Source organism: Clinocottus analis, unplaced genomic scaffold (assembly GCF_023055335.1).
Source record: "Clinocottus analis isolate CAN_PGR_092001 unplaced genomic scaffold, fCliAna1.0.p SCAF_24, whole genome shotgun sequence".
NCBI classification, from domain to species: Eukaryota; Metazoa; Chordata; class Actinopteri; order Perciformes; family Cottidae; genus Clinocottus; species Clinocottus analis.
Window position 1 is genome coordinate 8,587,611 of NW_027175976.1, and position 27,766 is coordinate 8,615,376.

At 41.0% G+C, this 27,766-nt stretch overlaps 3 protein-coding genes across 3 annotated transcripts; 1 reads left to right on the forward strand and 2 right to left on the reverse strand.

The window, feature by feature from the left end:
* Nucleotides 1–507: 507 nt before the first annotated feature.
* On the reverse strand, nucleotides 508–5,796 carry LOC137794317 (high affinity choline transporter 1-like). Its single transcript, XM_068591070.1, has 8 exons — nucleotides 5,613–5,796; nucleotides 3,075–3,188; nucleotides 2,762–2,917; nucleotides 2,501–2,649; nucleotides 2,275–2,418; nucleotides 1,825–1,978; nucleotides 1,518–1,732; nucleotides 508–1,038 (listed from the first exon to the last, which is right to left on the reverse strand). The coding sequence occupies exons 1-8, from the start codon at nucleotides 5,794–5,796 to the stop codon at nucleotides 508–510; spliced, it is 1,647 nt and encodes a 548-aa protein (XP_068447171.1).
* Nucleotides 5,797–12,511: 6,715 nt separating this feature from the next.
* Nucleotides 12,512–16,419, reverse strand: LOC137794318 (high-affinity choline transporter 1-like). The gene is made up of 8 exons (XM_068591071.1): nucleotides 16,236–16,419; nucleotides 15,058–15,171; nucleotides 14,745–14,900; nucleotides 14,486–14,634; nucleotides 14,260–14,403; nucleotides 13,811–13,964; nucleotides 13,504–13,718; nucleotides 12,512–13,042 (listed from the first exon to the last, which is right to left on the reverse strand). The coding sequence occupies exons 1-8, from the start codon at nucleotides 16,417–16,419 to the stop codon at nucleotides 12,512–12,514; spliced, it is 1,647 nt and encodes a 548-aa protein (XP_068447172.1).
* A 4,969-nt stretch (nucleotides 16,420–21,388) lies between these two features.
* Nucleotides 21,389–27,095, forward strand: LOC137794319 (high affinity choline transporter 1-like). Its single transcript, XM_068591072.1, has 8 exons — nucleotides 21,389–21,572; nucleotides 23,157–23,270; nucleotides 23,425–23,580; nucleotides 23,697–23,845; nucleotides 23,928–24,071; nucleotides 25,969–26,122; nucleotides 26,215–26,429; nucleotides 26,568–27,095. Exons 1-8 carry the CDS (start codon nucleotides 21,389–21,391, stop codon nucleotides 27,093–27,095), a joined length of 1,644 nt encoding a protein of 547 aa, XP_068447173.1.
* The last annotated feature ends 671 nt before the right edge of the window (nucleotides 27,096–27,766 follow it).

A 27,766-nucleotide genomic window follows, 5' to 3' on the forward strand; every position in this document is an offset into this window, starting at 1 on the left:
AAAAACTCAACATGCGTCGAGATATTTTTCGACGCGCGTCGAGAAGAAGTGTGTTCACACAAAAAGCAGCAAGCAGCGGTGACGAGCGGACCATCTCAACGCTGATTGGCTGACGCAACTATGACTCACGCGTTTTTGCAGCCGGAGTTGCGAAATTTCAACTCGCGCGTCGACCCGAGTTCGCTCCGCGGTCTGCGGGCTGTTCGTGCTGCTTCTACGCGTCTGACGCGCTGCCCGCTGGAAGATACGCGTCTACGCAGCGTCGACGCGGCTGTGCATTGACTTTACATGAAATCTCGACGCGCGTCGAAATCTTGACGCGTTCGGTGTGAACACAGCATGAGTGTTATCAAATGTCAGAATTGCAGCGACCTCGACTGACAAACTGGCCCAGTATACAAATATATAAAATCTGAATTATACAGATGAATTAATCATATAGAAAACATTGAGTATTATTGGCAACAATGTACCAAAAAGAAAACAAGACGTGAAGTTGAAACTGACTCAGCAACCTGTATCAAGCATTGGTTCATGTTCAGCTTCAGCCTTTTTACCATCAGCCTCTCTGGCTCCCTCTGCTGGTGGTGGAGCTTCCTGTGACTTCACCTTGAACACATCCCACCTCTCAGGAAGGATCCCCTTGTTAAACAGGAGTGAGGCCACATATGAAACCAGCAGGATGGAGACCAGACCAGACAGCATGCAGAAGGTCTTGAAAGGAAAGCGCTGAACATAAACACCGTCCTCTAAAGTGCATCCTGGGAAATGTAGGATCACAGGGAGGCCAAACAACGGCTCTCCACACAACAGTCTCATCACCACTGCAACAGCATAGCCTGCAGCAGCCCCATAACCGTTAGAAACTCTGATGAAGAGGACACAGATGAGCTGGGGGAACATTATGGAGTAAGTCAGGTCTGAGCCCAGGATCCAGAACACCATGATGCTGCTGTCCAGGTAGATGAGGGATGTTCCCACAAGTCCTGCAGCCACTATGGAGAGACGGATCACCCACTGCAGCTCTTTATCAGATGCCTAAAAACAAAACCATGTAAAACTTGAATATTTATTCTTGAAGTGAATAAATGCAAAGCGGTTGTCACAGCCCAGCGCTAACATCACATCAAAGACGGGAGACACACAGGGTTTCAAACAGGGAACAACATTTTTTAGCCACACCCGGCAAGTTATACTGTCAAGACGATGGGGCGCTGGCGGAAAGGAGATCCAGGCGCCCCGAGCACTGGCGCTGGCTGGTCTTGAAGGCTCCTAGGAGAATGACCAGGTGCTCCCAGTTGGGCTGATTAGCTCTGCCTACCAGGGACCTGCAACACACACACACACACACACACACACACACACACACACTCTCTCACACACACACAAGCCATGGCACACACACACAGCAGGCCCTGCCTAAAACCAGAGGGCCGTCACACAGTAAAACAGTAAACCCAGACCCAGTGAAGAGGTGAGGCAAACATATAAGAACATGATCCTGTTCCCTACTGCACCTGACTCCTGATGGTCTGGTAGATGTTGGTGGTGAAGATGGTGGATACTGACAAAAGTAAAGAGTCAGCCGATGACATCACTGCAGCAGCAATAGCTCCGATGCCAAAGGCAGAAATGTAGATTGGGGTTAAATTCTGAAGAGTGATTGGCAACACCATGGCCGCCTGCCCTCGCTCGTATGGAGAAGGAGAGCCATATGAGGTGCAGTTCCAGTCTGAAACACAGGAGGCAGAACAGACAACAATGAATGCTAATTCACCACCGTGACATGACAAAGATCACCAACAGGTAAAGAGTAGAGATTACCTGTTGAAGCTGCTACGGCTCCAATCAGCACAGACGGGATTCCTAGAATGATGACGACTCCTGCTCCTATGAAACAGATGATCCTGGCTGTGGACGTGGAGCTGGAAGACAGTGTCCTCTGATGGAAATCCTGAGCAGCCAAATTGCCCAAAGTCTAGAAAATATTTTTTTTTAAATGTAGGACAAACCAAATCTCACTTTATGTTGCTGATACTAAAAAAATGTTATTCAAAGGTTATTTTAATTCAAAAGATGGCTCTCAACTATGGTAAATAGTGATGTACATCATCATGTTTGGCTTCAAATATCTGAAATGTACATTTAAAGCTGGGTTGTGAAACTCTAATATATATTTTTACAATCCTCATGTGAATTAGGAATGTCCAATAAAAGTTATACCTTTAAAAATATATATTTTAAACCATCATACTGTCATGTAACTCATCTTACCATCAGTAGAAAGTGATCTATCCATCTCCAGACTTTATCAGACTCAACATGGCCCAGCCAGGAGCCGTGGTGTGTGTGGTTGAATACTGTTTCACTGATGTCAGTATAAACGTCACTGGTCAGAACAAAAGGGACACACAGCCACTGTGGAAAGAGGAAATCACTCAGGAGGGTCTAAATGAAAGAAGAACACATCACCTTGAACGTTCATTGAGTAAAAACGCACCAAGCTCAGAAACACCAGAGAGATCTGGATGACATCAGTGTAAGCCACCGAGTAGAGACCTCCAAGAACAGTGTAGATGATCGCCACCACAGCAGAGATCCAGACACAAACACTGAAGGACAGATCTAGTATTACACTCATGGTGGCTCCTGTAGCGCACAAACACACACAGCAAACACAATGGAGGAAAAGCATGATGAGGAAAATGCATGGGTTAGAAAGGGAACATCAGTTTGAATGTACTTGAACATGAATGTGTACCCAATCCAATCAGAGTCGTAGGAATCCAGACAACTTCCGTTATGAGAGGAATGATGGAAAGAACCGCCGTCAGTTTGTTTCCATACTTCCTCTGGAAGGGATCCATCATACTGATGTATTGGTTCTCCCTCATTGGCTTTGCAAAGAACAGTCCACCTTTAAAGGAACAGGAAGGAAATACTGTTAATTATTTGGCTGTGTGGCCACGTCCGGGCTCCGTTGTGTTGTTACTGACACAGAATGTGTCTTAAAGTGCTAACAAAATCTTGTGTTAAGGTAACAATACTCAGATTCATGTTGACGAATGACTCACCGATGATGAAGGAAATGGACGTTTGCAGAGGAACAAGGTTCCAGACTAGACCCCTGGTGGGGTCATAAACTGACTCTGCAATACCGATGATGAAGGATCCTCCAACCCAAGTAGCTGCAGTGGAACAAATACACACATACACACACACACACACACACCACACACACACAGATGCAGAATTAAAATATGCATTATTGGCCCTGCATGCGTTGGCATACCAGGAATTTCACTACGTTTTTTCATTGTTAGTCAGACTGACGCCAGTGGAAAGAAGCTGTTCTTGGTGCCAGATAGTTTTGGCGTATAGAGCTCTGCAGCGCCTACTAGAGGGCAGGAGTTGGAACTGGTTGTGTACAGGGTGTGTTGCGTCTGTAGAGATGTTTCCTGCACGTTTCCTGACACTGGAGATGTACACGTCCTGGATGGAGGGCAGGCTGGCACCAATGATCTTCTCTGCCATTGTAGTCTGTTTGTAGTCTGAGGTGTCACGGTTGTTGGTGGTTTTCAGTCCTTATTTTTCATAATTTTAAAATATGTCAAAGGCCCTTGATAGTAGTAATTGGTTTACTTAAAAATGCCGAATTGCAATATATATATTGTTGAGAGATCAAGAAAATTATGAAAGTAAAAAAGTGTAATCATTAAAAACGTATAACTATTTGTATAACTATTTTGATATTCTTGTATAACTATTTAGATTTTTTTTTAAATGTATAACCATTATCTTTTTACCAGTGAAGGAATATATACGGTTTGGTCTTTATTTAAAGTACAGTTTGTGATTAGACCATATAAAATGCATAGGATGCTGTAAGTTGTTATGTTATGTAATCTTTTCTATAATATGGGTAAATGTAAAAAGCTCTCCCGTGTATTAGGGTCCAGCAGCCAGTGTGACCATATTAGGCAACAAACCCTCAGCTTATCTTAGAGGCAAGATCTAGGACTAACCCTTAAAGAAAAGGAGGAGGGGTTAAGTGTGTCTGTGAGGTACAAGAGGTGATGCACAGAGAGGACAGAGGACTTTTTCTTTTTCCTTTTTTTCTTCTTCTTTTTCACCAGACCACAGTCTGGAAGAACAGATTTAGAGAAGACTAGACTTAATATGTAACGTCTGCTATCAGGAGAAGAGAGCCTGACAGCAGTACAGGAACACCAAACAGAGAAAGTGGTTTTCAACCAGCTCTATACTTAGTTTCATTTTCATTTTACTTTTCACACTGAGCACTGTTTCATTGAGTTGAAATTGTTGTAAGTGATTGGAGCGCAAATAAAAAATCTCAGCCTTACCATTGGGTAAGTGACTGACACCAAACAAAGTTCTGGTTCTTTAAAAACAATTTAACGCTCTTTCCCTGTCCACCAACCGTGAGATACAGAAGTGACGACTGAATCTACCGAAGAGACTTAAGGTAAGTATCTTTGGGTGAAAACAGTGCAGTATTAGTATCATGATGAGATGGTATCAAACAGGCAGAGAGAAGGTGTAGACGGGTTGAGACAAGCCCACTGTGGGGACCTGACAGCATAGAGCTGTGAAACACCCTCAACAAAACCTATAACTTAACTCGAAATAATCAAAAGTCCTAACGATTTAGCCCGGGGCGAGATAAAAGACCTAAGACATTATACTCATATTGGATGAAGATTGTTATTTCTTCCGGGATTACTTTTATAATTAGTCAAAGGAGTTACCACCGTGTTAGGCTAAGAGATCTTCCTACCCCGCCTACCCCCCCCTCCCCTCATTCCCTGGCAAGATCTCCGATCACGCTACAATATATATATATATATATATATATATATATATATATATATATATATATATATATATATTGTTTTAACCCTTGTGTGGTGTTTGGGTCTGTGGGACTTATTTTTTATCAACAAAAAAAGAATACGATTATTTTTTTTCCAATGACCACACACTCTGTATTGCATACAGGGCTCGAGTGGACGGGCCAACAAGAGTGTGATCTGTATTTGCTCATAAACAGCACATATTTTTTATGCTGTTTATATTGCTTTTAATTGACATGAAGTAAACATCTGTTGAGTATTGTTGAATTAAAAACAAACAAAATGCAGCACATCTAGAAGACCCATGAACACTGGCTGAATAACAAAAATATGAACACCACAGAAGGATTAAATAAACTAAGCTAATATGCAAATGCAGATTGTAAATATGGATAAGATGCATTGTACTGTTTAGAATGATGAGAACCTATAACAACACAAAACAGAACAAATACCAGGGAATTGTGAGTGTTATTTTTCATGATTAGGGTTGTATCATTTATTTACAGTATATTCATTCAAAGGGTTGTGATTAAATAAATGTCAGATCATGTGTTTCAGGAAATAAACATTTTTATGTGACATATTATATAACATATGGAAACAATAATTTGCATCTGAAATATTTACTGAAAAAAATCATGAGATCCACAGGTGCAGTCAAATAATAATAAATAAAAACCACTCAAAGATCAATCAAAACTGTGTATTTGAAATAATGATCAATCCAAAACTCACCTGTCATCGTGAAGACTCCCACTACCAAGCTGACACTCCGGTTAGCCAAAAAAGAAAACTCCACTTGTCCACCTTGTGTGTTTTTCTCCATCTTCTTTGACTTTACAGAGGCCCAGATGCCGATTCCCAACACCAGCAGGTAGAATATTATCATCATGATCAGACCTGGTATATTGAGAGCCATGGTTGATTAAAGCTATATCAGAGACAAACGGTCTTCTTCTCCTGTGAGGTGCTCCAGTTGCAGGACTCCAGTGGGCGTTAAAAAGACTAAACATTTGAGTTATCTAGTCAAACTGGTCTAGGACACATCAGCGTTATGGTTTCCCCTGAAGGCCCAGTTGTATCTGCATATGTCACAGTTCAGCTACAAATCTTCCTCACTCTGTCAGTCGCTCCCTCCTCCTCATCCCTCACTCCCTTCACCTTCTCATCATGCCCGTCTCACCCTCCCTATTTTGGTCCCCTCACTTGCATTTGCCACTATTCCTGAATCCCAGTAACCTTCCTGCTTTCCTGACCTTGACTCTGTTGTACTCTGCCAAAATATTGTACATAAACAAAAATATATGTAAGCAAATTCCTCCTGTTATATCAACATACATCTATTTAATTTAGGGTTAAGAAACCCACTTTACTATCAAAGATCAACTGCACGTTCTTACATAAACTTTGTTCAAAGCTTTTTTGTCACAGTTGTGAAGGACATAACTCTGGTCGAATAAATAATTGTGAGCTGCTAAGAACATGTGTGAAAGATGTGCAATGTGGCACACTTGCTAACACACCTACATATATTTTGACATTTATGTACATTCATGTACAATATTTTTACACTTCAATAAAAAGAAAAATCAAATGCAAAGACAGTTATTTCACAATATGTGAGGGAAAAGTTACGTAAACCATAGTGCTGACATGTCCCAACTAGTTTGACTACACATGTAAAATGTTATGACTTTCACCCCCACAGGGGATCTGCAACTGAAGCACCTCACAGGAGAAGAAGACCGGCTGTCTCAGCTAAAGGTTAAATCAACAATCGCTCTCAATATACCAGGTCTGATCATGACGATAATATTCTACCAGCATCGCTGCATATATATGTATATATATATATATACATATATATGTATATATATACATATATATGTATATATATACACATATATGTGTATGTATGTGTGTATGTATATATATATATATACATACACACATACATACACATATATATGTATATGTATATATATATATACATACATATATATATATGTATATATATATATATATATATATATATACATATATATACATATATATATATATATATATATATATATATATATATATATATATATATATATATACACATGCATATACACATGTACAGAAACATATACATAACAAATAACTGCGGTGTATTCAGAGATTAAATTAACTGCAGTGTATTCAGCGGGTTAGATTAAATTAAATGTAAACAGAGTGCAATGTGCAAATTAGTAAAATATATATAAGTAACATATATATAATGATGTATATACATGAGTGTTATTTATATACGTGTACAGTGCAAATTAGTCCCCGGATCTGGACTTGAGGGATTTATTGTATAGTCTTATTGCCGTGTGTAGGAATGCCTTCCTGTAGCGGTCCTTGTGGCAGCGTGATGAGTCTTTTTGAGAAAGTGCTCCGCTGACCCTGCAGGAGCTGGTGGAGAGGGTGGTCCGAGTTGTCCAACATGGACAATAGTTTCTTTAGAGTCCTCCTCTCCGCCACCTGTTCCAGATGCTCCTGCTTGCAGCCGATGATGGAGCCGGCTTTCTTAACCAGCTTGTTAAGTTTGTTGGTGTCACCGGCTCCAATGCTGCTCCCCCAGCAGACAATGGCGAAGTGCAAGACGCTGGCCACAACCGACTGATAGAACAACTCCAGCATCTTGCTACACACATTGAAGGATCAAAGCTTCCTCAGGAAAAAGAGTCGACTCATCCCCTTCTTGTAGGCAGCGTCGATGTTGGCCTTCCAGTTCAGTCGGCTGTCGATGGAGACACCCAGGTACTTGTACTCCTCCACCATGTCCACGTCCACTCCCAGGACGCTCAGAGGTCTAGGAGCTGTCGTCTTCCTCCTGAAGTCCACCACCATCTCTCGGGTCTTGCTCACGTTCAGAAGCAGGTGATTCTCGCCGGCCCACTCCACAAAGTCACTCACCACTGCCCTGTACTCCACCGTCCTTTATACACCCGACCACTGCAGTCATCAGACTACTTCTGCAGATGGCATGACCCTGTGCAAAGTTTAAAGGTGTGCTCTGTTCTGCTGCTGTCAGCTGTCATTCTCAGCAAACAAAATAAAAATAAAATAAAAAAAACACAAGAGATCATGCAGGTGCATTAAAATAAATTAAAAAAAAATATATGTGCATTTGATAGATCAAACCAAAACTCACCTGGATTGACTCTGTCAATTCAGTCTTTAGCTTTCTTGTGGCGTCAATCGTTGACGGTTGAATTCAGACTCGTAAACAATATACTCAGTGTTCTTTTTTTCTGTTAATCCCATTCTGTTCACACCCAACTCAATTGGTTTTAGATCCTATTCTGGTATTGTGTTGGCATCGAGTTTTAAACAAGCATCCACAGATTCTTTCATGCCACGGACCAAAAAAAACATGCAGTTAAGCTGATTTTCAGGCCCTTCAGTCGATGCTACCAAATTGTTTGTATTTAGCACAAGTCCAACTCTGTATTGGTGTTTCTGGGACAATCAAAACTGTCTAAATGAATACAAGCACGTTTTGTGACCTCATGTGTTGACCTTGTATTACAACCCGGCTCAACGCTGCTACATGAAGGGAGAGCAGCCATGTGTAAAAGTATTGAAATAAACTGGTATTTAAAGGCTACTGTGATGGCTGGAACCAGCCTTAACAGCAATAGGCCCAATGGAAGGTGATGTTAGCGAGCCAGCTAGCGAGCTAACTACTCACTACTGCGAGGCGAGCTGCGTCGTAGCAATCACTAATTTGAAGTATGAATGAGAAAAATCAACCAGCGTATTATGACAGTTCACAATGACAGGTGAGTTTTGGTTTGATCATTTTAAATACACACATTGATCTTTGAGTGTTTTTTAGTCCTTATTATTTTAATTATTATTATTACTCTCTATTACTCTTATGTTTGTTTTTCTATTCTCAGGTTTCAGTAAATATTTCAGATACAACTTTTAGTTTTCATACGTTATATTATATGTCACATAAAAATGTTTATTTCCTGAAACACTGATTGGGGAATTTATTTAATCACAACCCTTCAAATAAAAATACTGTAAGTAAATGATACAACCCTAATTATGAAAAACAAGATCACAATGGGAACTCCCTGGTATTTGTTCTGTTTTTGTGTTATTATGGGTTCTCATCATTCTAAACAGTACAATGTATCTTATCCATATTTACAATCTGCATTTGCATATTAGCTTAGTTTATTTAATCCCTGTGTGGTGTTCATGTTTTTGTTATTCAGCCAGTGTTTGTGGGTCTTCTCGATGTGCTGCATTTTGTTTTTTTAAATTCAACACATATTTTAATGTTACAATACTTAACAGATGTTTACTTCATGTCAATTAAAAGCAATATAAACTGAATATATAGTTAATGTTTGCTCTTTACCTTTGTATGAGCAAGTACAGATTGATTTCTGCAAGACCTACAATATCCACACTCTTGTTGGCCCTGTGCCCATTAGAAAATGAGCCCTGTCTGGTTTGGATCGTCCACCAAACAAGAAATGAAAAAGACTACAATGGACTGGCAGGTCTGCAGAGAAGATTATTGGTGCCAGCCTGCCCTTCACAAGGACTTGTAGAACTCCAGAGACAGGAAACAGGGAGGAAACATGACTGCAGACCCAACACACCCTGGACACAACCAGTTCCAACTCCTCCCGTCTAATAGGCGTTACAGAGCTCTATACGCCAAAAACACCAGACGCAAAAACATTTTCTTTCCTCTTGTCGTCATTCTGACTAACAATGAAAAAAACTTAGTCAAATTCCTTGTATGCCTGCATCTGCTAATGAAGCTGACTGATTCTGATTCTGCGTGTGTGTGTGTGTGTGTATTTGTTCCACTGCAGCTACTTGGGTTGGAGGAGCCTTCATCATCGGTATTGCAGAGACAGTTTATGACCCCAACAGGGGTCTAGTCTGGGCCCTTGTTCCTCTGCAAATGTCCATTTCCTTCATCATCGGTGAGTCATTCGTCAACATGAATCTGAGTCTTACCTCAACACGAGATTTTGTTAGCACTTTAAGACACACCCTACATCAGTAACAACACAACGGAGACTGCGTGTAGCCACTTATTCTTCCTTTAAAGGTGGACTGTTTTTTGCAAAGCCAATGAGGGAGAACCAATACATCAGTATGATGGATCCCTTCCAGAGGAAGTATGGAAACAAACTGACTGCGGTTCTTTCCATCATTCCTCTCATAACTGAAGTTGTTTGGATTCCGGCGTTACTGATTTCCTTAGGTACACATGTTCATTTACACTCAAACTATGCTTGCAGCATTCCAACTAATAAAAAGTTTAATAAAGATTTGAAGAACAATAGTTGGAATGCTTGCAGCATTCCAACTAATAAGTTTAATAAAGATTTGAAGAACAATAGTTGGAATGCTTGCAGCATTCCAACTAATAAAGATTTGAAGAACAATAGTTGGAATGCTTGCAGCATTCCAACTAATAAAAAGTTTAATAAAGATTTGAAGAACAATAGTTGGAATGCTTGCAGCATTCCAACTAATAAAGATTTGAAGAACAATAGTTGGAATGCTTGCAGCATTCCAACTAATAATAATAATAATAAGCCCGCAGGAGAACATGAAGTGTGCTTGCAGCATGGGGTCTATGACCCCATGCGGCTGAAGCCACACTTAATAACTAGAAAGAGCATTTCCTGCTGAAAATGCGTTGGAACGCAAAAAGCTGAAGCTTATAGCTGAAATATTTGAAAGAAATAGCTGAATATAGCTGAACATAGTGGAATATAGCTTAAATTAGCTAAATATAGCTAGATATATTTGAAAATGAAAGAATAGCTGAATATATGTAAAAATAGCTGAATATATTAATATAGCTGAAAATAGTGGAATAGATGAATATATAAATAAATAGCAAATCATTATTGAAAATATAGAAAAGGCAAAATACCTGCTAAAATTTTACAGTTCAAAGTCATTTAATTGAACTGTTGAAAATCCTTGTCGTTTAAATGTATCATTGGAAAAGTTGAAAGGAAAACTGCATCATCTAAATCAGGGGTGTCAAACATACGACCCGGCCCGCCACAGTGTCCAGTCCAACAGAAGAAAAAAAAAAGTTCTTTTGAAAAATCAAAATCTGCCATAGGTGGGGTTTGACACACTGACCTTTTGATCTTAAGACAGAGTTGCTAACCACTGATCTACAGGCGCAGTTGGTGAGACACTTGATATTATTGAGTGTCTGCAAAACCATCTGTCAAACCTCAGAACGTGAATGTCAGTGACGCTGTTAATCCTGACGTCTATAACCAAAGTGACCTGCACACACGCGCGCACACACACACGAACGTGCACGCGACCATAATAACACGTTAACGCGGCCGTTCGCGCGCGCACGGCCGTGCACGCGCGCGGCCGTTGAGGCGCAGGCGCACCCGTTGGCGAGCGTTTACACGCGCGGCCGTTTCACGTTAGTGGGCGTTTACGTGTGCTGCCGTTCACGCGCGAGCACGGCCGTTCATGTGCGCCACCCGTTCGCGTGTGCGGCCGCTTACGTGCCTGCTGCCTGCAGATGCACAGACCAAAGGGCTGCTGCTGGGGACGGACCGGCTCTCCCATTCAGTCGGACCTCAACACGTCTTATCTGTTGGATTCCTATCGACCGCAGTTTACGGCAGAAGACAAGATTTCCAACGTTTTGAGCTATAAATTATGCCCAAAGAGTATACGGTTTGGAGTAGAGAGCAAGTTTAAAATATGTGTATCGCCAAGTGCCCTCGCTCTGGAGTCTGACGTCACCGCTGTGAGCTGCCCAACACACAATAATGAGAAAGGCAGAAAAGGTGCGGAAAAAACATAAAACGAAAACGCCTACAGTTAAAACACTATTGGAGATATCAAAAAGATGAGTAATACAATAACAGCTAAACGTTTTGTCAACATTTTAAAGGTGGAATGGTGTCTCTAGTTGAAGGTATGACAGAGCCTTTCCCTTTTGAAGTTGAAGAGTTGAAAGCGGATTTGAAGATGTTCTTCATTGGAAACCATTCATTTTTTTAAAAATAAAAAGCTGAATAATTTTGAAAATTGAGAAAATATGAAAAATGTAAAAGCGTAGATTAATAGCTAAAGGTTTTGTCAACATGTGAAATTTTAAATATTGTCTCAAGCTCAACGTATGAAGAAACTGTAAACGTTTGATGTTGGAGATGATTTGAAGATTTCCCCATTGGGTCCCATTATAAAAAAAAATAATCATAAAAAGCTTAATAATTTGGAAATTTGAAAAGTCAGAAATATGAAAAGTCATAGCCATCGTCTCCTTAAGTAGCTGAATATTTGAATAATTGAACTTTTTTCTGTAACTGGAAATATGAAGGACTAGTTACGGTCCAAAATACGGATGGAAGAAATAGAAGAAACAGTTTAATAAAGATTTGAAGAACAATAGTTGGAATGCTTGCAGCATTCCAACTAATAAGCCCGCAGGAGAACATGAAGTGTGCTTGCAGCATGGGGTCTATGACCCCATGCGGCTGAAGCCACACTAAATTAATCATATAGAAAACATTGAGTATTATTGGCAACAATGTACCAAAAAGAAAACAAGACATGAAGTTGAAACTGACTCAGCAACCTGTATCAAGCATTGGTTCATGTTCAGCTTCAGCCTTTTTACCATCAGCCTCTCTGGCTCCCTCTGCTGGTGGTGGAGCTTCCTGTGACTTCACCTTGAACACATCCCACCTCTCAGGAAGGATCCCCTTGTTAAACAGGAGTGATGCCACATATGAAACCAGCAGGATGGAGACCAGACCAGACAGCATGCAGAAGGTCTTCACAGGAAAGCGCTGAACATAAACACTGTCCTCTAAAGTGCATCCTGGGAAATGTAGGATCACAGGGAGGCCAAACAACGGCTCTCCACACAACAGTCTCATCACCACTGCAACAGCATAGCCTGCAGCAGCCCCATAACCGTTAGAAACTCTGATGAAGAGGACGCAGATGAGCTGGGGGAACATTATGGAGTAAGTCAGGTCTGAGCCCAGGATCCAGAACACCATGATGCTGCTGTCCAGGTAGATGAGGGATGTTCCCACAAGTCCTGCAGCCACTATGGAGAGACGGATCACCCACTGCAGCTCTTTATCAGATGCCTAAAAACAAAACCATGTAAAACTTGAATATTTATTCTTGAAGTGAATAAATGCAAAGCGGTTGTCACAGCCCAGCGCTAACATCACATCAAAGACGGGAGACACACAGGGTTTCAAACAGGGAACAACATTTTTTAGCCACACCCGGCAAGTTATACTGTCAAGACGATGGGGCGCTGGCGGAAAGGAGATCCAGGCGCCCCGAGCACTGGCGCTGGCTGGTCTTGAAGGCTCCTAGGAGAATGACCAGGTGCTCCCAGTTGGGCTGATTAGCTCTGCCTACCAGGGACCTGCAACACACACACACACACATACACACTCTCACACACACAAGCCATGGCACACACACACAGCATGCCCTGCCTAAAACCAGAGGGCCGTCACACAGTAAAACAGTAAACCCAGACCCAGTGAAGAGGTGAGGCAAACATATAAGAACATGATCCTGTTCCCTACTGCACCTGACTCCTGATGGTCTGGTAGATGTTGGTGGTGAAGATGGTGGTTGCAGACAAAAGGAAAGAGTCAGCCGATGACATCACTGCAGCAGCAACAGCTCCGATGCCAAAGGCAGAAATGTAGATTGGGGTTAAATTCTGAAGAGTGATGGGCAACACCATGGCCGCCTGCCCTCGCTCGTATGGAGAAGGAGAGCCATATGAGGTGCAGTTCCAGTCTGAAACACAGGAGGCAGAACAGACAACAATGAATGCTGATTCACCACCGTGACATGACAAAGATCACCAACAGGTAAAGAGTAGAGATTACCTGTTGAAGCTGCTACGGCTCCAATCAGCACAGATGGGATTCCTACAGTGATGATGACTCCTGCTGCTATGAAACAGATGATCCTGGCTGTGGACGTGGAGCTGGAAGACAGTGTCCTCTGATGGAAATCCTGAATAGCCAAATTGCCCAAAGTCTAGAAAATATTTTTTTTTAAATGTAGGACAAACCAAATCTCACTTTATGTTGCTGATACTAAAAAAATGTTATTCAAAGGTTATTTTAATTCAAAAGATGGCTCTCAACTATGGTAAATAGTGATGTACATCATCATGTTTGGCTTCAAATATCTGAAATGTACATTTAAAGCTGGGTTATGAAACTCTAATATATATTTTTACAAGCCTCATGTGAATTAGGAATTTCCAATGAAAGTTATACCTTTTAAAAATATATTTTAAACCATCATACTGTCATGTAACTCATCTTACCATCAGTAGAAACTGATCTATCCATCTCCAGACTTCATCAGACTCAACATGGCCCAGCCAGGAGCCGTGGTGTGTGTGGTTGAATACTGTTTCACTGATGTCAGTATAAACGTCACTGGTCAGAACAAAAGGGACACACAGCCACTGTGGAAAGAGGAAATCACTCAGGAGGGTCTAAATGAAAGAAGAACACATCACCTTGAACGTTCATTGAGTAAAAACGCACCAAGCTCAGAAACACCAGAGAGATCTGGATGACATCAGTGTAAGCCACCGAGTAGAGACCTCCAAGAACAGTGTAGAGGATCACCACCACAGTAGAGATCCAGACACAAACACTGAAGGACAGATCTATAACTACACTCATGGTGGCTCCTGTAGCGCACAAACACACACAGCAAACACAATGGAGGAGAAGCATGATGAGGAAAATGCATGGGTTAGAAAGGGAACGTGACTTTGAGTGTATACTTCTACACGTGTACCTAAAGAAATCAGACAAGTGGGAATCCAGACAACATCAGTTATGAGAGGAATGATGGAAAGAACCGCAGTCAGTTTGTTTCCATACTTCCTCTGGAAGGGATCCATCATACTGATGTATTGGTTCTCCCTCATTGGCTTTGCAAAGAACAGTCCACCTTTAAAGGAACAGGAAGGAAATACTGTTAATTATTTGGCTGTGTGGCCACGTCCGGGCTCCGTTGTGTTGTTACTGACACAGAATGTGTCTTAAAGTGCTAACAAAATCTTGTGTTGAGGTAACAATACTCAGATTCATGTTGACGAATGACTCACCGATGATGAAGGAAATGGACGTTTGCAGAGGAACAAGGGCCCAGACTAGACCCCTGGTGGGGTCATAAACTGACTCTGCAATACCGATGATGAAGGATCCTCCAACCCAAGTAGCTGCAGTGGAACAAATACACACACACACACACACACACACACACACACACACACACACACACACACACACACACACCACACACACACAGATGCAGAATTAAAATATGCATTATTGGCCCTGTATGCGTTGGCATACCAGGAATTTTACTACGTTTTTTCATTGTTAGTCAGACTGACGCCAGTGGAAAGAAGCGTATTTTTGGCGTATAGAGCTCTGCAGCGCCTACTAGAGGGGAGGAGTTGGAACTGGTTGTGTACAGGGTGTGTTGCGTCTGTATATATATATATATATATATATATATATATATATATATATATATATATATATATATATATATATATATATATATATATATATATATTATTTTAACCCTTGTGTGGTGTTTGGGTCTGTGGGACTTATTTTTTATCAACAAAAAAAGAATACGATTATTTTTTTTCCAATGACCACACACTCTGTATTGCATACAGGGCTCGAGTGGACGGGCCAACAAGAGTGTGATCTGTATTTGCTCATAAACAGCACATATTTTTTATGCTGTTTATATTGCTTTTAATTGACATGAAGTAAACATCTGTTGAGTATTGTTGAATTAAAAACAAACAAAATGCAGCACATCTAGAAGACCCATGAACACTGGCTGAATAACAAAAATATGAACACCACAGAAGGATTAAATAAACTAAGCTAATATGCAAATGCAGATTGTAAATATGGATAAGATGCATTGTACTGTTTAGAATGATGAGAACCTATAACAACACAAAACAGAACAAATACCAGGGAATTGTGAGTGTTATTTTTCATGATTAGGGTTGTATCATTTATTTACAGTATATTCATTCAAAGGGTTGTGATTAAATAAATGTCAGATCATGTGTTTCAGGAAATAAACATTTTTATGTGACATATTATATAACATATGGAAACAATAATTTGCATCTGAAATACTTACTGAAAAAAATCATGAGATCCACAGGTGCAGTCAAATAATAAGGAATAAAAACCACTCAAAGATCAATCAAAACTGTGTATTTGAAATAATGATCAATCCAAAACTCACCTGTCATCGTGAAGACTCCCACTACCAAGCTGACACTCCGGTTAGCCAAAAAAGAAAACTCCACCTGTCCACCTTGTGTGTTTTTCTCCATCTTCTTTGACTTTACAGAGGCCCAGATGCCGATTCCCAACACCAGCAGGTAGAATATTATCATCATGATCAGACCTGGTATATTGAGAGCCATGGTTGATTAAAGCTATATCAGAGACAAACGGTCTTCTTCTCCTGTGAGGTGCTCCAGTTGCAGGACTCCAGTGGGCGTTAAAAAGACTAAACATTCGAGTTGTCTAGTCAAACTGGTCTAGGACACATCAGCGTTATGGTTTCCCCTGAAGGCCCAGTTGTATCTGCATATGTCACAGTTCAGCTACAAATCTTCCTCACTCTGTCAGTCGCTCCCTCCTCCTCATCCCTCACTCCCTTCACCTTCTCATCATGCCCGTCTCACCCTCCCTATTTTGGTCCCCTCACTTGCATTTGCCACTATTCCTGAATCCCAGTAACCTTCCTGCTTTCCTGACCTTGACTCTGTTGTACTCTGCCAAAATATTGTACATAAACAAAAATATATGTAAGCAAATTCCTCCTGTTATATCAACATACATCTATTTAATTTAGGGTTAAGAAACCCACTTTACTATCAAAGATCAACTGCACGTTCTTACATAAACTTTGTTCAAAGCTTTTTTGTCACAGTTGTGAAGGACATAACTCTGGTCGAATAAATAATTGTGAGCTGCTAAGAACATGTGTGAAAGATGTGCAATGTGGCACACTTGCTAACACACCTACATATATTTTGACATTTATGTACATTCATGTACAATATTTTTACACTTGAATAAAAAAAAATCAAATGCAAAGACAGTTATTTCACAATGTGTGAGGGAAAAGTTACGTAAACCATAGTGCTGACATGTCCCAACTAGTTTGACTACACATGTAAAATGTTATGACTTTCACCCCCACAGGGGATCTGCAACTGAAGCACCTCACAGGAGAAGAAGACCGGCTGTCTCAGCTAAAGGTTAAATCAACAATCGCTCTCAATATACCAGGTCTGATCATGACGATAATATTCTACCAGCATCGCTGCATATATATGTATATATATATACATATATATGTATATATATATACATATATATGTATATATATACACATATATGTGTATGTGTGTATGTATATATATATATATATATATACATACACACATACATACACATATATATGTATATGTATATATATATATATATATATACATACATATATATATGTATATGTATATATATATATATATATATATATATATACATATATATATATATATATATATATATATATATATATATATACACATGCATATACACATGTACAGAAACATATACAATAACAAATAACTGCGGTGTATTCAGAGATTAAATTAACTGCAGTGTATTCAGCGGGTTAGATTAAATTAAATGTAAACAGAGTGCAATGTGCAAATTAGTAAAATATATATAAGTAACATATATATAATGATGTATATACATGAGTGTTATTTATATACGTGTACAGTGCAAATTAGTCCCCGGATCTGGACTTGAGGGATTTATTGTATAGTCTTATTGCCGTGTGTAGGAATGCCTTCCTGTAGCGGTCCTTGTGGCAGCGTGATGAGTCTTTTTGAGAAAGTGCTCCGCTGACCCTGCAGGAGCTGGTGGAGAGGGTGGTCCGAGTTGTCCAACATGGACAATAGTTTCTTTAGAGTCCTCCTCTCCGCCACCTGTTCCAGATGCTCCTGCTTGCAGCCGATGATGGAGCCGGCTTTCTTAACCAGCTTGTTAAGTTTGTTGGTGTCACCGGCTCCAATGCTGCTCCCCCAGCAGACAATGGCGAAGTGCAAGACGCTGGCCACAACCGACTGATAGAACAACTCCAGCATCTTGCTACACACATTGAAGGATCAAAGCTTCCTCAGGAAAAAGAGTCGACTCATCCCCTTCTTGTAGGCAGCGTCGATGTTGGCCTTCCAGTTCAGTCGGCTGTCGATGGAGACACCCAGGTACTTGTACTCCTCCACCATGTCCACGTCCACTCCCAGGACGCTCAGAGGTCTAGGAGCTGTCGTCTTCCTCCTGAAGTCCACCACCATCTCTCGGGTCTTGCTCACGTTCAGAAGCAGGTGATTCTCGCCGGCCCACTCCACAAAGTCACTCACCACTGCCCTGTACTCCACCATCCTTAATACACCCGACCACTGCAGAGTCATCAGACTACTTCTGCAGATGGCATGACCCTGTGCAAAGTTTAAAGGTGTGCTCTGTTCTGCTGCTGTCAGCTGTCATTCTCAGCAAACAAAATAAAAATAAAATAAAAAACACAAGAGATCATGCAGGTGCATTAAAATAAATTAAAAAAATATATATGTGCATTTGATAGATCAAACCAAAACTCACCTGGATTGACTCTGTCAATTCAGTCTTTAGCTTTCTTGTGGCATCAATCGTTGACGGTTGAGTTCAGACTCGTAAACAATATACTCAGTGTTCTTTTTTTCTGTTAATCCAATTCTGTTCACACCCAACTCAATTGGTTTTAGATCCTATTCTGGTATTGTGTTGGCATCGAGTTTTAAACAAGCATCCACAGATTCTGTCATGCCACGGAACAAAAAAAACATGCAGTTAAGCTGATTTTCAGGCCCTTCAGTCGATGCTACCAAATTGTTTGTATTTAACACAAGTCCAACTCTGTATTGGTGTTTCTGGGACAATCAAAACTGTCTAAATGAATACAAGCACGTTTTGTGACCTCATGTGTTGACCTTATATTACAACCCGGCTCAACGCTGCTACATGAAGGGAGAGCAGCCATGTGTAAAAGTATTGAAATAAACTGGTATTTAAAGGCTACTGTGATGGCTGGAACCAGCCTTAACAGCAATAGGCCCAATGGAAGGTGATGTTAGCGAGCCAGCTAGCGAGCTAACTACTCACTACTGCGAGGCGAGCTGCGTCGTAGCAATCACTAATTTGAAGTATGAATGAGAAAAATCAACCAGCATATAATGACAACCGTTAAGCAACCACCATCCAAACAACATCATAAATTTACAGAAATATTAAAGAGAATATAGTACAAGATACAACAACAGTTCTGCACACATCACCATTTGAACAAGATGGCCTGTGATCACCACGCAACTGTTGGAGACCTCAGGGAAAAGGACGGAGACCAGCTTTGACTGGCGTTGACCCAGAAACATCAATCGGGGTTTTCTCTGAAATGGTAAGGCTCTGCAGAATATAGGTCATATTTGTGCACTCAGGGAATGAGCACAATCAAACCTCAGTGCACTTCCATCTCAGCGTGAACTTTTTCTGCAGTCACTGGAAGTCCCAATGTCTTGAAACGTATACAGGTGTGTGGGATGTTGTTGAGCTCTTGTGGAGCAGCGGGTTTGAAAAAAAACAGACGTGTCCTCAATGGACCTAACTAAAAACTGAATCTGTGGATGCTTGTTTGAAACCAACACAAAAACAACTGAATGCCAGAATAGGATGTAAAACAAATAAAGGGCTTAGTGTGAACAGAGTGGCAACAAAAGAAAGTAGTCCATCTGATTTTTCAATACACGACAGTCTCAGCTCTGAACTCATCCATAACCGATTGATGTCCCCAAAGGCAAAGAAGCTCAAGTCTGATTTAGGTGAATTAACAGAGGACCAAACTAGGATAAAGCGAATGTCGAAAAAGAAGTTCGACAACACTCAAAAGGGTTCGGCCATAAATCCCTCCCATTAATCTATTAATTTCGTCCTTTACAAAACCATCATGTTATAGCTTAGACATACAGCCTGTAACTTTCCAGGAGTTGGGTGTCTGTGATGATTTTAAACCAGTTTGAGTTCAATATAAAAATAATTAACCTGCAATCTATCGAAGACCTACTGTCTCCGCTATAGCTTTAATCAACCATGGCTCTCAATATACCAGGTCTGATCATGATGATGAAAACACACAAAGTGGACAGGTGGAGTTTTCTTTTTTGTGTCATTTCAGGGGTTATAGCCGAATCCTTGCTTTTTCTTCTGGTCACAGTAAACAATGGCGACCGAGGTGGAGCAGCTGTATTTAGAGTCGTGAAGCGCAGACGACAGACAAGACGTTTGCGGAGGTGGTCTGTACGTCAGTGTGGTCTGTGGCGAAGAAAGACTCTCCGACCTTCTCCTTCTTGCCATTGAGCAAGACATTGAAATAAATCACAGTTAAGTAATACAAATTACTTCAAGTTAGAGTATTTTTTGGTTGCATTTGGTTATACAATATGGCATTGTTTGGTCTGTTTTTGCCTGTTATTCATTTATTTATTCAACTTAATAATTTGAGTTTGTAAGTTAAAAATATCCCACGGTTTTCTTTAAATTTATTGTTTTTAATTTCAGCATTTTTTTTTTGGTTTGAGCACCTGCCCCCCAAAATGTCTGTGCATGTGCCTGATGGTATATATATTTGAAATGATTCAACCTCACCTGTCATCGTGATGACTCCCACCACCAAGCTGACACTCCGGTTAGCTAGAAATCGTTACAGGCTATATGCTTAAGGTATCATGTGATGATTGTGTAATGGCCAAAATAAATAAATCAAAAAAAGGGATTCATGGCTACGCCCTTTTTGACAGTCATGTATTTTTAGGTTAAGCCTCTGTTGATTCAGTCATTAGCTTTCTTGCCTTTGGTGAAGGATGAGTTCCGACTGATGATACAGAGTCAACACGATGCCACAGTAGGAACTAAAACAATTGACGGTTGGTGTGAACAGAATGGGATTATTGAAAAAAAGAACACCATGTATCTTCTTTACGAATCTGTCACCATTGACGTCACCAAAGACTGAATCGACTGAGGCCCAAACCAAGATCACGTGACTGTCGAAGAAATGGGGTTTGGCCATTATTTGGGCAATTACACAATCAACACATTATACCTTAACCATATAGGCTGTAACTTTCCAGGAGGCAGGTGCCTGTGATGATTTTTAAACCGTTCATCGAGTTCAGTATATTCAAAGAATTAATCTGCAACCCATCGATCTGCAACCCATCGATCTGCAACGTAAGCACCTCACAGAAGAAGAAGACCGGCTGTCTCTGCTAGTTTTAATCAACGATGGCTCTCAATATACCAGGTCTGATCATGATGATAATATTCTACCTGCTGGTGTTGGGAATCGGCATCTGGGCCTCTGTAAAGTCAAAGAAGATGGAGAAAAACACACAAGGTGGACAAGTGGAGGTTTCTTTTTTGGCTAACCGGAGTGTCAGCTTGGTAGTGGGAGTCTTCACAATGACAGGTGAGTTTTGGTTTGATCATTTTAAATACACACATTGATCTTTGAGTGGTTTTTATTCCTTATTATTTTAATTATTATTATTACTCTCTATTACTCTTATGTTTGTTTTTTCTATTCTCAGGTTTCAGTAAATATTTCAGATACAACTTTTAGTTTTCATACGTTATATTATATGTCACATAAAAATGTTTATTTCCTGAAACACTGATTGGGGAATTTATTTAATCACAACCCTTCAAATAAAAATACTGTAAGTAAATGATACAACCCTAATTATGAAAAACAAGATCACAATGGGAACTCCCTGGTATTTGTTCTGTTTTTGTGTTATTATGGGTTCTCATCATTCTAAACAGTACAATGCATCTTATCCATATTTACAATCTGCATTTGCATATTAGCTTAGTTTATTTAATCCCTGTGTGGTGTTCATGTTTTTGTTATTCAGCCAGTGTTTGTGGGTCTTCTAGATGTGCTGCATTTTGTTTTTTTAAATTCAACACATATTTTAATGTTACAATACTTAACAGATGTTTACTTCATGTCAATTAAAAGCAATATAAACTGAATATATAGTTAATGTTTGCTCTTTACCTTTGTATGAGCAAGTACAGATTGATTTCTGCAAGACCTACAATATCCACACTCTTGTTGGCCCTGTGCCCATTAGAAAATGAGCCCAGGACAATGAGTTTTTTTTAATTTTTTTAAAATTAATCGTATTCTGTTTTTGTTGATAAAGAATGAAAACGAGTCCCACAGACCCAAACACTACACAAGGGTTAACACAATATATATTTAATTACAATTTGGCATTTTTTAACTAAAACAATTAGAGCTACCAACATTCTACTATCAAGGATGTTTTACATACTTTAAAATTATGAAAAATAAGGGCTGAAAACTATCCGTGACACCTCCCACACATTGTCAATTGCTGTGGCACTTCCCCCAAACATGCACTCCATGCTGCAACACCTCGACTTCCAAGGTACATGCGCAAGAATTTAACAAATTTCCTCTTGGGGATTAATAAAGTGTATATCTATCTATCAAAGAACAGCACTGTGTCTGCTGTGAAGACCTTCAGGTTTCTGAGATCCACATTCTCACAAGACGTAAAATGGGCCTCTAACATCAACACCATGTTGAAAATGGTAGCAGCAGAGGATGTACTTCCTGAACCAGCTCAGTCCTAAATCCTGTCTGGTTTGGATCGTCCACCAAACAAGAAATGAAAAAGACTACAATGGACTGGCAGGTCTGCAGAGAAGATTATTGGTGCCAGCCTGCCCTTCACAAGGACTTGTAGAACTCCAGAGACAGGAAACAGGGAGGAAACATGACTGCAGACCCAACACACCCTGGACACAACCAGTTCCAACTCCTCCCCTCTAATAGGCGTTACAGAGCTCTATACGCCAAAAACACCAGACGCAAAAACATTTTCTTTCCTCTTGTCGTCATTCTGACTAACAATGAAAAAAACTTAGTCAAATTCCTTGTATGCCTGCATCTGCTAATGAAGCTGACTGATTCTGATTCTGCGTGTGTGTGTGTGTGTGTGTATTTGTTCCACTGCAGCTACTTGGGTTGGAGGAGCCTTCATCATCGGTATTGCAGAGACAGTTTATGACCCCAACAGGGGTCTAGTCTGGGCCCTTGTTCCTCTGCAAATGTCCATTTCCTTCATCATCGGTGAGTCATTCGTCAACATGAATCTGAGTATTACCTCAACACAAGATTTTGTTAGCACTTTAAGACACACCCTACGTCAGTAACAACACAACGGAGACTGCGTGTAGCCACAGAACCAAATAATGAGAATTATTTCCTTTTTCTTCCTTTAAAGGTGGACTGTTTTTTGCAAAGCCAATGAGGGAGAACCAATACATCAGTATGATGGATCCCTTCCAGAGGAAGTATGGAAACAAACTGACTGCGGTTCTTTCCATCATTCCTCTCATAACGGAAGTTGTGTGGATTCCGGCGTTACTGATTTCCTTAGGTACACATGTTCATTTACACTCAAACTAACGTTCTCTTTCCGACCCCGACTTCCATTTTCCTCATCATGCTTTTTTTTCCTCCATTGTGTTTGCTGTGTGTGTTTGTGCACTACAGGAGCCACCATGAGTGTAGTTATAGATCTGCCCTTCAGTGTTTGTGTCTGGATCTCTGCTGTGGTGGTGATCCTCTACACTGTTCTTGGAGGTCTCTACTCAGTGGCTTACACTGACGTCATCCAGATCTCTCTGGTGTTTCTAGGCTTGGTGCGTTTTTACACAAAGAACGTTGAAAGTGATGTGTTCTTCTTTCATTTAGACCCTCCTGAGTGATTTTCTCTTTCCACAGTGGCTGTGTGTCCCTTTTGTGCTGAATAGTGACGTTTATACTGACATCAATGAAACAGCATTCAACCACACACACCACGGCTCCTGGCTGGGCCATGTTGAGTCTGATGAAGTCTGGAGATGGATAGATCAGTTTCTACTGATGGTAAGATGAGTTACATCACACACTATAAAATCTGATTAGTTAACCTTACTTAACAAAGCTTGCAAGTAGTAAAGGAACTTGTAACAGGCAAGTAAAGTTGACTATGTATTTTATGTTGTACGAACACACTAACTACAGGAGCGTGAAGTTGCGGTGATGTTGGCAGTCAGGGAGAGTTGACTGTCAAGTGTCACACCGAGGTTCCTGGCAGTCGGGGCCAGCACTGTGTTGTTGAAGGTGATCGTGAGGTCTTGGGTGGGGGAGTCTTTTCCAGAAAGGAAAAGCAGTTCAGTCTTGTCAGGGTTGATTTCCAGGTGTTGTGTGGACATCCACTGCAAGATGTCAGTCAGATAGCCAGAGATTTGCTCTGGTATTCCTGTTTCTGATTGGGGAAATGAGAGGATCAGTTGGGTGTCATCAGCATAGCTATGGTAGGAGAATCCATGCGAACGAATGACAGACCAGAGGGAGTTGGTGTACAAAGAGAAGAGGAGAGGACCCACGACGGAGCCTTTAGGGACCCCAGTAGTGAGAGGACAAGGATCAGACACAGATCCTTTCCAGGTTACCCAGTAAGTGCGATGGTCGAGGTAGGATGAGAAGAGGGAGAGTGCAGTGCCTGAGATACCGAGATCCTGGAGGGAGGAGATGAGGATCTGGTGGTTCACGGTATCAAAGGCAGCAGAGAGGTCTAGAAGGATGAGGACAGAGGAGTGGGAGGCTGCTCTAGCAGCGTGTAGCTGCTCAGAGACAGCAAGAAGGGTTGTCTCTGTTGAGTGGCCTGCCTTGAATCCAGACTGATGATGGTCCAGAAGGTTGTTCTGGTGGCGAAAGCAGGAGACTTGGTGAAAGATAGCTCGCTTCAGAGTTTTGGAAAGAAAGCGAAGGAGAGAGACAGGTCGGTAGTTGTTGACTTCAGACGGATTGAGAGTGGGTTTCTTCAGGAGAGGGTTAACTCTTGCCTCCTTCAGAGAGTTGGGGAAAGAGCCGGTTGAGAGGAAGGTGTTGATGAGATGGGTGAGAAAGGGAAGAAGGTCAGGAGCGATAGACTTGAGGATATGAGATGGGTTGAGGTCCAGGGGGCAGGTGGTTGGACAGGCAGAGGTCACCGAGGTAAGTCCTTGATTGGGAGACAACTTTATAACAACAATTATAAACCCACAACTAACACTCTTTAACAGCGCAAAACACCACGACACAACAGTTTGGGACACATAAACAATTTGTAACACTAATAATTGTACATTTATAAAATTACACCGCCAAACTGCATGCTGGGTATACATTACCTTACTGTGGCTGCAGCCTCTTGCAAACCTTCAACACAGTTCTTCAGGGAAACACAACGTTGTTTAAAATTGCTTCTGCAGAAAGCTCGGTCATGCAGCGTTCACTTGTAACTCAGACTTTCCTGGTACTCAATGTCGCGCGCCCTGCGACCAAAATGTGTTTGGCAACTTGGATTATGTGACAATTAAATTAGTTTTCAGGTGACCTGATTAGCTTACCTCACAGTAGCCCGTTCAGTTGTTGTTATCCCTATAGTTCACATTTTGAAGTGTCACCAAACACAAAACATTTTACTTATAGTTATTGTTTGCTTGATAACATTTGATTTCCACGCAGTATTTTAATTCTCGATAATCATGTTTATGCACATCAAAGAAAATTAGATAATGGGTCGTTAAATGTTTTCCGTTTTCGAGTATCAAAACAAAATATGGAAAATGGGTCATTTCGTTTTTTTTGTTTTCCTATTTCTCATTTCTCATTTCAAAACAAAAATCCGTTGGCCGCAAAATACACGGACCAGTAAAATATAGAATATTTTATGAGCCAGCTCTGTGGGGATAGAGTGAGACTTCTTTTGTCCCACTTTTTTTTTTACATTTCCTAGACTTTGGGCAATTTGGCCATTCAGGATTTCCATCAGAGGACACTGTCCTCCAGCTCCACGTCCACAGCCAGGATCATCTGTTTCATAGCAGCAGGAGTCATCATCACTGTAGGAATCCCGTCTGTGCTGATTGGAGCCGTAGCAGCTTCAACAGGTAATCTCTACTCTTTACCTGTTGGTGATCTTTGTCATGTCACGGTGGTGAATCAGCATTCATTGTTGTCTGTTCTGCCTCCTGTGTTTCAGACTGGAACTCCACCTCATATGGCTCTCCTTCTCCATACGAGCGAGGGCAGGCGGCCATGGTGTTGCCAATCACTCTTCAGAATTTAACCCCAATCTACATTTCTGCCATTGGCATCGGAGCTATTGCTGCTGCAGTGATGTCATCGGCTGACTCTTTCCTTTTGTCTGCAACCACCATCTTCACCACCAACATCTACCAGACCATCAGGAGTCAGGTGCAGTAGGGAACAGGATCATGTTCTTATATGTTTGCCTCACCTCTTCAATGGGTCTGGGTTTACTGTTTTACTGCTTTGCATTTATTAATTTCTTCAAGAATCAATCATCAAGCTTTCCATGTTTTTTTTTCTTAGGCATCTGATAAAGAGCTGCAGTGGGTGATCCGTCTCTCCATAGTGGCTGCAGGACTTGTGGGAACATCTCTCACCTACCTGGACAGCAGCATCATGGTGTTCTGGATCCTGGGCTCAGACCTGACTTACTCCATAATGCTCCCCCAGCTCATCTGCGTCCTCTTCATCAGAGTTTCTAACGGTTATGGGGCTGCTGCAGGCTATGCTGTTGCAGTGGTGATGAGACTGTTGTGTGGAGAGCCGTTGTTTGGCCTCCCTGTGATCCTACATTTCCCAGGATGCACTTTAGAGGATGGTGTTTATGTTCAGCGCTTTCCTTTCAAGACCTTCTGCATGCTGTCTGGTCTGGTCTCCATCCTGCTGGTTTCATATGTGGCCTCACTCCTGTTTAACAAGGGGATCCTTCCTGAGAGGTGGGACGTGTTCAAGGTGAAGTCACAGGAAGTACCACCACCAGCAGAGGGAGCCAGAGAGGCTGATGGAGATGATAAATGTGTCTCTGAACCGATGCTGGACACAAAATGCTGAAGTTTTTTTGTCTTAGTTGAATTGTGGGGGAATCCTTCTGATCTTGGTTCTTCCACTAAAGGTTTTCTAGATTAAGCCGTGAATGGTCGTCCTGTTAGAAACATTTTTACTCACTAACGGTGACAGATTGCTGTAAAGGTTTGAGTTGTCAAGCTGTGATTTATCCACCGTATGTATGTCTTCTGATGTAAAGGAAGTTGATAGCGCTCAGCGTTTGGTGTTCAAAGGAGAGCACTTTCATTATTATTCATTGCTTCACATTTGTTTTGGTGTAAAAACTAATTTTTAGTGTGTTTTAAGTTTACGGTCCCATTGAAACGTCTTCTGGTGAAGTTCAATTGTAATTCAGTATGATGGTTTACTGTGACATATCAAACATCTAAATAAAGAAACATTTTAAAATGGTATTTTTTTTAATGTTTTTTTTTTGTTGCAGAATTTGGGACGTGTGTGTGTGTGTGTGTGTGTGTGTGTGTGTGTGTGTGTGTGTGTGTGTGTGTGTGTGTGTGTGTGAATAAACACTTCAAAATTTGAGAACTATGAGGACACCAGGGACTAAACAGGCTACCTTGAGGTTACAGGACAACCACTCACCCCCCTGAGCGAGTCAGGTCTAAAAACTGAGAACTAATTTAATTGTGACATCATGAAAGTTGCCAAACGCATTTTGG

Bases quoted from the DNA above. Each gene is read 5' to 3' on its own strand.
- LOC137794318 (XM_068591071.1), bottom strand. From the start codon at position 16,419: ATGGCTCTCAATATACCAGGTCTGATCATGATGATAATATTCTACCTG. The intron at 14,901-15,057 runs GTGAGTCATTCG...GTTCCTTTAAAG, and splicing joins GTCCATTTCCTTCATCATCG to GTGGACTGTTCTTTGCAAAG. The intron at 13,719-13,810 runs GTAATCTCTACT...CCTGTGTTTCAG, and splicing joins AGCCGTAGCAGCTTCAACAG to ACTGGAACTGCACCTCATAT.
- LOC137794319 (XM_068591072.1), top strand. From the start codon at position 21,389: ATGGCTCTCAATATACCAGGTCTGATCATGATGATAATATTCTACCTG. The intron at 21,573-23,156 runs GTGAGTTTTGGT...GTTCCACTGCAG, and splicing joins GGGAGTCTTCACAATGACAG to CTACTTGGGTTGGAGGAGCC. The intron at 23,271-23,424 runs GTGAGTCATTCG...CTTCCTTTAAAG, and splicing joins GTCCATTTCCTTCATCATCG to GTGGACTGTTTTTTGCAAAG.
- LOC137794317 (XM_068591070.1), bottom strand. From the start codon at position 5,796: ATGGCTCTCAATATACCAGGTCTGATCATGATGATAATATTCTACCTG. The intron at 1,979-2,274 runs GTAAGATGAGTT...AATATTTTCTAG, and splicing joins TAGATCACTTTCTACTGATG to ACTTTGGGCAATTTGGCTGC. The intron at 1,039-1,517 runs GTGCAGTAGGGA...TTTTGTTTTTAG, and splicing joins ACCAGACCATCAGGAGTCAG to GCATCTGATAAAGAGCTGCA.